This window comes from Phaethon lepturus, unplaced genomic scaffold, assembly GCF_000687285.1.
Source record: "Phaethon lepturus isolate BGI_N335 unplaced genomic scaffold, ASM68728v1 Scaffold57834, whole genome shotgun sequence".
NCBI classification, from domain to species: domain Eukaryota; kingdom Metazoa; phylum Chordata; class Aves; order Phaethontiformes; family Phaethontidae; genus Phaethon; species Phaethon lepturus.
This window is the reverse complement of record NW_010536702.1, coordinates 1-10,238: the sequence shown is the minus strand read 5'-3', so window position 1 is coordinate 10,238 and position 10,238 is coordinate 1. Positions and strand designations below refer to the sequence as shown.

The following is a 10,238-nucleotide window of genomic DNA, read 5'->3' as shown; positions in this document are numbered from 1 at the left end:
GTCAAGCAGGACCTGCCTTTCATGAACCCACCTGTGTACTTCAGACCGCCACATAAATTTAGTCCTCATAAATTCTGACCTAAAGTACTGCTAAGAAGGGAATCTGTAGAAAGAAACCTGAAAATATTTAGCATAATTGTTAAACACCAATTCTGGATGGACATTTGGCCTACCCATTTCTCTGCCCTGCCTGCCTCCTCTCCTCCTCCTCTGGCTCCCAGTCCTTAGAAGCAGTGAAGTTGCATCCAGAGAACACTTATAATAATTACTGATTGCCCTGTCCTCAAAGGAGCAGAGTAATCTGTGTGCAGTGCTCCTACCACATTCAGATCAAGGGAGCTCCGTGCCTTCCCATCAACCAGTTTGCCATTTCAAAGATTTAAGTAATGCTTGCACTCGTATGAAATCCCAAGAACACCACACCAAATTTGCAGTAAGTTGGCAGGAGTAATAATAACATATTGTAGCTTGTAGGCTTTTAATATTTAGCGAGCATACAACATGCGTGTAAACATGTACAAAATCCGCCACCCTAGCACAAATAACAGAAGAGTGAAAAAAAGGTAAAAGTTTTTCAAGGGCTACTTTGTTCTGAACTCAAGTACTCCATCAGTGGCTTGACTCAAATTGTGCAGCAAATGGAGAGGATTCTGGATATTCTCCAGCAGCTTCAGCTAAATTAAATATGAACATGAATAATGCGCTGGGGCCCTGCATTCTCTGGAATGCCACAGGCATGGAACTTGTAGAGAATCCACCCTTGCTGCAGAACTGTGTTCCAGATTTTAATTGAGTTTCCTCTGTTAAGCTTTTCCTGTGAAAGCCTCCCACAGTAAAAACACTTCTTATAAATGTTATGCTGCAGCAGATTAAAATAAACCTAGCTGTTGAATTTTCAAAAACTTCTTTGAAAGAACATGATTTCAAGGACTACAACCACTCATTCCAGATACATGGTTCATGAACTCAAAATCATCACGTCCAAGCACTGCGTGTTCTCATCTTTCCTAACTGCCATATGCTACTAAGTCATTTCATTTTCTATGCACCCTCATGGCTCCAGGCTTCATGGGCAGATGGCTCTCTGCCACCTAATCGAATTCGCACATCAAGGGCATCCCAAGTGAGATCCGTTGCAGAACTGTATCCCCCTTTAGTTCCTCTTCTTTCCTTGAACGTTTGCACATAGGTACAAACTTGTACTACCAAAAGGTTCTTAATTTTCAGATATAAGACAGTCATTCTTCAATTAAGCACAACATAGTACAAGCAGTTCTATCCCATTCACTCTAAAAATACAATTCACTGCCTTGGAACTTCACAGTGTACCCACACAGTCTTTAATACCCCTTTTGGTTCTATTTTGGGTCTCTCCTTCTTCCATAGCCACATCTGTTCATTGGGTAGAAAGTGTCTATGTCCTCTGCCACCACATATGCAATTACAATACTGCGTCTTTACTCCTGCAACCAAGTGACAGTTTTTGCTGTACTGCACCAAAATTGATGCAGTATCTAAATTTGGATGCCTTCTAATTTTCTTTAACTGCGTATTGATAAAACTGAATTTTCATGGATCAGCTCATCTTAACATAAACTTGTGACTGTTGCCTGTGATGGACTCATAATCTCACAGTTGCATTTGATTCTCTGGAGCATCCTATTAATCAGACAGGAAAGCTCTCATGTTAGTAACTGTGGTATTTCTTCAAGCCACTGTGACCTACATTGCCTTGCCAGGCTGGTTAGATTTTTCACATGCTTTTATCACATTTTACTGCCACAATTTCTGTAACTCTTTACTTGCTGCATTACCTATCACATCCATTAAATACTTGTACAATCACACATCTTGTCTGCCTGAATGCACAGCAGGGTCAGGGTTAGCCTGGCACTGACAAAACATTATTTCACGAACCTGTACAATTCTTCAACTTAAAAAAAAATTACTTTGTTTTACATATAGAATCTCCCCAGCTTATCCTTTCTAGGATACTTTTTACAGACACCAGGATAGACACAAGAAACAAGATCTTGTACCTAAACCCTTCACTTGACACCTCTTTCTCTAAAGAAGGAACAGTGTAGTAATTTTTAATATTGCCATCAGCAGCTACAGAAAAAACTCACCCTGTTAAGATCCGTGAGATAAACAAAGTTGTTTAGCATGAACATTTTAAGGACACCTAAAACCAGTTTTGTAATCTATACTAAAAAGAAGCAATCAGCTATCCAATACCAGTTATTTTAAGATAACACATCTAGAAGAGTGTTATTTGAAATATTTTTATAGAAGAGCAATGGTGCAATTGTGAGGGTATATATTATCATGCTGCTGCTGCAGATGCCAAATAGAATAGAAAGCGGAAACAAAGGGGTCTTTATACTATTTACTTCTAAACATTCATAGTAGCACTTAATAAATCCCATTTTTAAATATCATGTTTTACATCTGGCTTTTCCAAGCAGTTCGATCCTTTGTGCCTCGGAAGACTACAGCCAAACAGCATGCACAGGTCACCTTACCATGCTACAGTAAGTCATCTCTGCAGATTAAATAAGGGCTATCCCAGAGAACATGGTGACCCAGAAGCCAAAGATAAAAGTGTTTACAATTTGTTCCAGACATCACCTATTTAGCTACACATAGTTCTTTATATTTACAGCCCCTTCTATTGCTCTGCTGAGACTAGTAACTTGAATGTGCCAAGAACATAGCGGGAGCCTGCTAAACACAGACTAAAATTACTCCAGTGTCTCATAGCTGCAATGGTTTAGCAAGTGCTGCACAGGCACAGTATGACTAATACCATTTATAATCAGTTAAGCTACTCATCCTTATCCCCCTTCCATAGCCCCTTCTTCCCCAAGGACAGATAAAAGTCATCTGCTAGTGGCTTCTGAGACACTACTTGGTTAGCCATTTCAATAGACAAGAGGTCCCATGACCCAGGAAGCATTATTTTGACAATTTTCAAGCTGTTTGAAAATGCAAAAGACAAAATCTAGTAAGTGGATGTTTGCACAAAGATCCAAGTTTTTGACGTGATTTAAAAAAAATAAAAATGTCTGCCACAATGTCATTTTCTCTATAATCAGAGCCACATTATATACACTCTAAAGCCAGCATTCAGCTTGCTAGCCTAAGTTGGGTCCCAAAGTACTAAAAAAAAAGCCCCAAACCAACACAAAACCCCCATCCACAAACCCCTGTGGTTTTTCTAACAATAACAGGAAGGTGTTCTACAAGGCGGTTTTCATCCTTCTCTCTTTTGATAACATGACTGCATAGCCTCATCTGTCTGGCCCGGAGTCATGCAGCCACCAAAGCTATTTTCTGCTTCCTGAGCTGGTGCTTCATGATACCAAACCCTGACAAAAGCACCACTCTCTCTCATGTTTTGACAACTAATTGCACACTATTGGCCTGATCTAAATTAGGAGCCTAGTTAATACTCCACCTAGCTTCTCAACACTGATCAGACTCGGAAATTTGAAGACATGCTGCTTGGAGTAGGTGAGGTTGGGCACAAACAGGACCAAATTCCCTTGGCGTTCGAAGATCAAAAAGGGACTTAGTTGACAAGTTTTAGCCTTTTTTCAGAATGAAGCAGCTGCAATCAGGGGTTGCTACAAACAACAGTTCTGGATTTACGGAAGCAGAACAGGTACTCATGCTCTCTAACTTAATGGTTATCTAATGCTAGTGTGCTGAATTTATCACCTAGGAATGCTTCATTATCTTGCCAACAAAGAATAGAAACTTAACATGATTCAGGAGACCAAAGTGCAAAAATCCTACTCTTCCTAAGTCCCTCTAGGGCCTGTTTTAGGCACTAGGTGCCGCCTTCTTTACCCTGACCCTAAGCCAAAAACTATAAGCACTGCTAATCAATAAAAGTTCAGAGTTAAGAAAACTGTTAAAGGAAAATTATTTAAGGTAAGGAATTATTGATGCCAATTCTGCACAGAAGCAGGCTCATTTTTATCTATTTCTTTCCCAATGTCACCCTACCTCAAGTGATGTTACGCTTGGAACGAAGAGCATGGAGGAACACCACTGGGTCAGTTGCAATAGCCTGGACTGTGCTACCACTCCATGCTGACAAAAGCAAATCCTATAGGGAAAGCAGTGAGGCAGAAGCAGCAGAGTAGAAAGATATATCAACATGCTTCAGCCACTGGAACTTTTGGAAAAAATACTATATTAGGTCGGAATAAAGGTCAACTTTTGGTTTTATTCTTTCTGACAAGACACCAGTAGCAAATATGAAACAGTAAAGTGCGTAAGAATAAAACATTCCTACTAGACTGTTAATATCTCTGTATCTTTTACAGCTAAAGGTAGTCAGTAATTTAGGATATTTCTGAATGGGGACTGTAATTAAGCTAACGTTTTTAAACAATCACATATAAGTCTAATCCTTTTGACCCTATGACCCTGAAAAAAGTCTCATAGCAGTGAGTTCCACTACTGCATTACACAGTGTAACGAGGTAAAAGTTTGAAACTTGCTCCCTGATCACTTCATTGAAACCTTAATTCCTACAAGCTATCAAACATTCCCAAATCAAAGTCATGGACAACGTCAAACTGATCCTCTGTCACATTTAGTTTTCTATATTTTTTTAATAACAGCATTGAACATGGCATTGGAGAAGAAGACAAACCCTGATTTTAAGTAGTGGCATAATATTTTTGTTTGTTTGTTTTGCTATCCATTTCTGTCTTTTTTCCTTTCTTTTCTTTTTTACTGCCACTGTGCCCTAACCTATCATTTGCAGCGAAGCAAGCTGGCAGCAAGATTTTCTTCCTTAGAGTTTAGAACTCAGTCTTCATTTTACACACATGATGTACAGTGATTTGCATTTATTAACACTAAGTTACACCTGGGACTTTAGCACTGGGCTATCCAGTATGAAGAGATCTTTCCGAAATTCAGTAAAGGAGGCTGCAGATTTAACCAGCCTGAAGACATAGTGCTTTCAGAAGAAAGTCACAAAGTAAGTGTTAAAAACATTCTCTGGATTACTGAGTCCAAGACTTTCATATGTACAAAGCCCAATATTGCTCCCCATTCTGTTGCTTGAGTAGTTTGTACAGAAAAAATCTTCCACTTTATTACCTTATTCTTGTTTTTGAATTCTTGTGGCAGTAGCAACAGAAGACCCCAGAATGACCTCCTGAAAGTGACTGTTCAGAGTGTGTCTTCTCTTTGCACCCAGTTATATATTTAAATGTGAACTAGTATTAATTAAAAATATGTAATGGTATATTTGGATTTACATTTTCTGTATTTGGAAGAAACCCAAGTTCTGATGAGCAACAGGAAAAGCTGAAAATAGAAACAGAGGCCAGCTGGTCTCTTCTTCCAAGTGTGAAAGTGAGTGTGTTTTATATTGTGCCTCCTAAAAATGAAAAGTTTGACTACACAAAAGGCCAATATAAAAGGGTTATCACCATCACCATATGTCTAAGGTTTGGGGAGTGATCGCTGCTGCAGAGCTTTGTACTGTTGTCCTAATGTGTCTGTGAGGCTTTTTAGGAGAACGTGACTAGAACCCTACAGAGATTTAAGGATGGAGATTCTATTTAAAAGATCTGAATAGCTTTAGGTGCAAAATAGGCACCAGCACAGTTCCCTCGGAGACGATGACAGTTCCAAGTACACACGAAAGCTGATTTTTAAGCACATAGGAAACTCTGTGTTCTCTAGATTTTGCCAGCAGGTTCAAATGCCTGAGAAGATAGGACTGTGATCCATGTTAGATACAAGCATATTTAAAAACCTGTGCATAACCATAATTACCACGTTAGACATGTAGACTGATGTTCGGAGAAACAGCACAGTATAGCAAGAGGCTTTCAACAGAAGATTAGAGCACATTAAAACATATGCACATTCCCATTTTTAAAACATATGTCCATTCCCAATTTTAATACAAGAGCAACAGAACTATCACTCTTAAAAAAATATTAAGTATGAAGATTTCAAAATTTAACTAATTACCACAGAACTTTTAACTTGCATCTCCTATGAAGCCTATATTGCATATAAGCTATATAATACTACAAAATGTACAGCAAGTTACTAAGACTGTGCATAAGGCAAAAGATCATCATCTTAATATCCTTTTGGAAAACAGGTATGTATGGTTTAGTCTAAAATGATTACACAGAACAAGTTTATGTGACTTACAAATTTATTATATTACTGCATGAAGAGTTAAAAGGCTAGCACAATGCTTAAGGCTGAAATTCAACCCTATGCAGTAGAACTAGTGCAAGATTGATACACTACAAAAGTACTACAAAAAGCACTGCTTCCAAACAGGCAAGAAACAGACCAATACACAAAGCATCAGTGGTGCTAACAGTGATCCTAAGAGGAACTCCTTTTAGGAAAAAAAAAAAAAAAAAACCTTAGGAAATTCTGTATGAAAGATTTCACTGCCAGGGTTTGGGTCTAGACACTAAACACAAGAAGCATTCTCCCAGATTATTTTCCAGGTTTAAGTGTACAAACACATTGTTTTCTTAAGAAGCTGCCTTGAAGGGTGAAGGTTTGAGAGACAGAGATATCAAAATAATGGGAGGTCTGAGGGGCAGGACAGAACTACAACATGATTTTCAGTAAGTGTCTTCAACATCAAAACAAACCTGTATTAGATAACTTTGTAGCACTTTACAAAATGTACATTATATATATATTATATATGCATATAAAACAGTATTATTTCAATCACTAAGTTCTTCCTCATCACTGAAATAAGCACTTTTCTTAATCCGAGGACGTTTTGAATCATCTGAAATTGAAGATTCCCCTGCAGTCTGCGTCCATCTTTGTTGCTCTTCCTCAACTTTGGCTTGCTAGAATGGGAGAAAGGAAAAGTATTAATTAGGCTTAAGAAAAATTGAGATGCATTACAAATAATAATGCTAATTATTAATATGCATTGATTTATTTAGTAAGTTAAAAGAATTCAAAGGGTTTATCTCCGTTTCCAGATAAACTGTGTGATGAATGCACCAGAAAACATTTCTGAAAGTAGTTCTAATACAAACAGTAAGTCTTCTGCACCAATGCAGGCCAAATGGAGTACCTTCTATTTTCAAAGACAGAAACTCTGCACCTGGCAAACTTACAGAACTACAGAGCAGCTTAGATCTGAAGCAAACAATGCACTGTGTTTTAAATTGACATTATTGAATCAGCTTTGTTCCACTACCAAGTCTTCTATCTGTTGTCTTTTGCAGTCATTCAGTCAGGAAATTAATGTCTTCAGGGATATAAAGGTTATTCAGCTACATGTTTAAATAGATGCTTCCTGTTTTTACTGAGAAACATGCTATCCCAGTTAAAATCTTTGGACGGTGAGAGAAATGGGAATGTTTTCTGGCTTGTTTACATTTATAGGTTTTATTTCTGATTGTGGAGTTCTCTTTGGGGGGTGGTGGTGGGTGTATAATTGTGCATATTTGCATCTCTTTTTTGACTACATCATGTAAAAGTTTTGCACTCATTACAGTCATATTCAGGACAAAGATATCTTAGAAACTCTGAGGGGTTTTTTTGGGGGGATAAGGGCACACAGGGGACAACTGAGGACTAGGAAGCCATGAAATTTGAACTAATAGCAGGAGACTTTCAATATAACATTAGAGTGTATTAAAACATAGGCATATTCCCATTTAAAACATACAGCCAGGTCAGGCTTGCTTTGTGTAGCGAAGCAAAAGCCCGTAAAGAAGTATTAAAGACAACAGTAATACAGCTGTCTGACTATCTTATCTACATTAAAAAAAATGCATTAAATACGTTTTGAGAGAAAAGGTCTACTAGAGACCACGATGGACTATATTAGGCAAAGGAAGTGCTCCAGAAATAGATGTTGTTCAAGGATATTCTAGTGAGTGAGGGCAGAGAATGTACCTGGTCATTTATACATGACTTTTTCTGGCTGCTCATTTAACAAATTGGGATTTGTGGACCAGAAACCTAACAGAATATCACAGCAGAGATGACCGGAAACTAAGCAGCAAAGGAGCTTGAAGGAAAGAAAGAATTGCAATGCACAAAACACAGCAACAGTGAAACAGGAAAAAAAAAAAAAAAAGACTGAATATGCCTGCAGTGTGAAGAAACCAACTACAGTCACCAACTAGTGACAGGCAAGAGCACCCTGAGTGCTACAGAGCGGGCAGACTTACACTGTATCTCGGAGCTTTTGAAAAGCAGCTAAAAAAAAAAAATGAAGTAGAGTTGCATTTAAATAACAATAAATAATTAATATGCAATGCTCTAATTTTGTACCTGAAAAGCTATGGCTTGGCTGAGGCTATCTAGAGCAGGGTCTTCTCCTTCCTCTTCGCTTTCTTCTTCCTCCTCACTTCATTGTGCAGAGAGAGAAAAATACATAGATCTTTATTTTATGTGTTCAGTATGAAAAAGCTGCCTGAAAGAAGTATTAACATGTAAATAAGTATACATACATTTCTTCTGGCTCAACTATTTTCTTTCTTTTCTTCTTTTCTTTTTTTTTTGGTGGCTCCCGCTCTCCTAGCATATTTTTAGGACAAGCATAACTTAAATGTCCTGCTTCCTTGGAGAAGAAGAAATATTGCTTAACATAAACCATTACAAACAACTATATGTTGAAACATATCATGAGGAAAGTTAATGTAAGACAGTTCACAGGGAGAAAAAAATGGAAGCAATTAGTAAGACAAATGGAATGCTGAATTAGCACACAGAAGACATACTCTTCTCTATAAGCTTGCCATGGAAACGAAGAGATTGGTGGTGATATGCATGTTTAACTGCAAATTGAGAAGAAGCTATGAGCCAAGTAGATTTTCTTCAGCTGCTGCAATAGCTGAATACACTACAGCACAGTTTGTGTTCAACACAAGATATAAACCTCAGCATTAACAGTTTAAGAAATAGGAATGAATAAAATTTTTGCTCTCAAAAGTGTTATGAATATAAGTCAAGTATTTGATGTTAAATACTATCGAAATCTCAATCTCCTATATTATCATATTAAGGAAAATGAGTACTTGCCTTAAATGTAAAACACATTTATTCTGTGTAAAAACAGTTGTTTCCAATATATATTTTACTGCCAACTATATCACGAGCTACCAAAGATACAGCAAAAGCAGGCATTTTGAAGCAATAATTAGGAGGCTTTCTTTCTCATGCAGCTTTATACTGATACTTGTCTCTGTCTTCTCATCAGCATGTTAAGCAGTGATTATAAGCATATATTTCCCCACCTCCCCCCCGCCAAAATCCCAAATAAAAGACAAAAGGGGTATTATAATTCTTGAAAATGGCAGAACTGCTATGCAAGTTGATAGTATCAACTGAAAAAGTTATTTTAACACCACAGGCAGGATTAGCAAAGGCCAAACTGAAGAAAAAAGATGGAATATAGTACTTAATTTTTGGTTTTACTCACCCCACATTCGTAACACTTAGACTTATCAAAGTAGTTACGCCTGCGAATGAATTCTGCTGCTCTTCCATTATCAATGGCAATACTTGCTTTTATTACTCTTCCAAACAACTACAGCAAATTGGAAAAAAAGGTAAATATTTTGGGGCTGTAAATCCAACCCTCCTACCAAAACAACTTCCACAATTTACCTGTTTGTTATTAAGTGCCCGAGAACAGTTTTGAGCAGATTCTTTATCCAAAAACAAAATAAAGGCAACTCCTTTGCTCTTCCTGGTGTCTTTGTCTTTCATAATAGTAACTCTGAAAACATATAACCATGTTATTGATATACTAAAATTACTGCAGAGATACTTTTTCCTTAAAGATTTCAGTGTGATCTTACCTTTGTTATAAAGCAAAAAAGAAATAAAGTATATTTAATAATAAAATGGCTCATTAAACAGAAATTCAAAGAACAGCTAACCAGGCCATGTGCTTACAGGTAGAGTGGAGATGATTTTAAAAAGTACGTGGGGTCTTTTTGGGTCCAGTGTCATTCTTTATTCCCTTAGATGACTTTCAGGACAGAGAAGATACTCTTCGGATTTGCAGACAACCTAACTGGAGGGAACTACACATGCTGAGGGTGAAATTAAAATTCAGGAGTAATCTTGACGATTGCTATCCTTGCTGAAAAACAGTGTCTTGAACTGCATACAAACTGAGAATTCCATATTTCTTTAGGACTAACCAGCTAAACAGGTTCATGAGTGCTCCCTCAGTAAGTTTGCAGATG

At 37.5% G+C, this 10,238-nt stretch overlaps 1 protein-coding gene across 1 annotated transcript; it reads right to left on the bottom strand.

The window, feature by feature from the left end:
* Positions 1-6,737: 6,737 nt before the first annotated feature.
* Positions 6,738-9,763, bottom strand: ZCRB1 (zinc finger CCHC-type and RNA binding motif 1; the record flags this gene model as incomplete). Its single annotated transcript, XM_010286235.1, has 5 exons — positions 6,738-6,869; positions 8,314-8,389; positions 8,493-8,602; positions 9,464-9,571; positions 9,652-9,763. Coding segments are annotated over 5 exons (538 nt in total), but the record flags the coding sequence as incomplete, so codon positions are not given.
* Between the last annotated feature and the right edge of the window lie 475 nt (positions 9,764-10,238).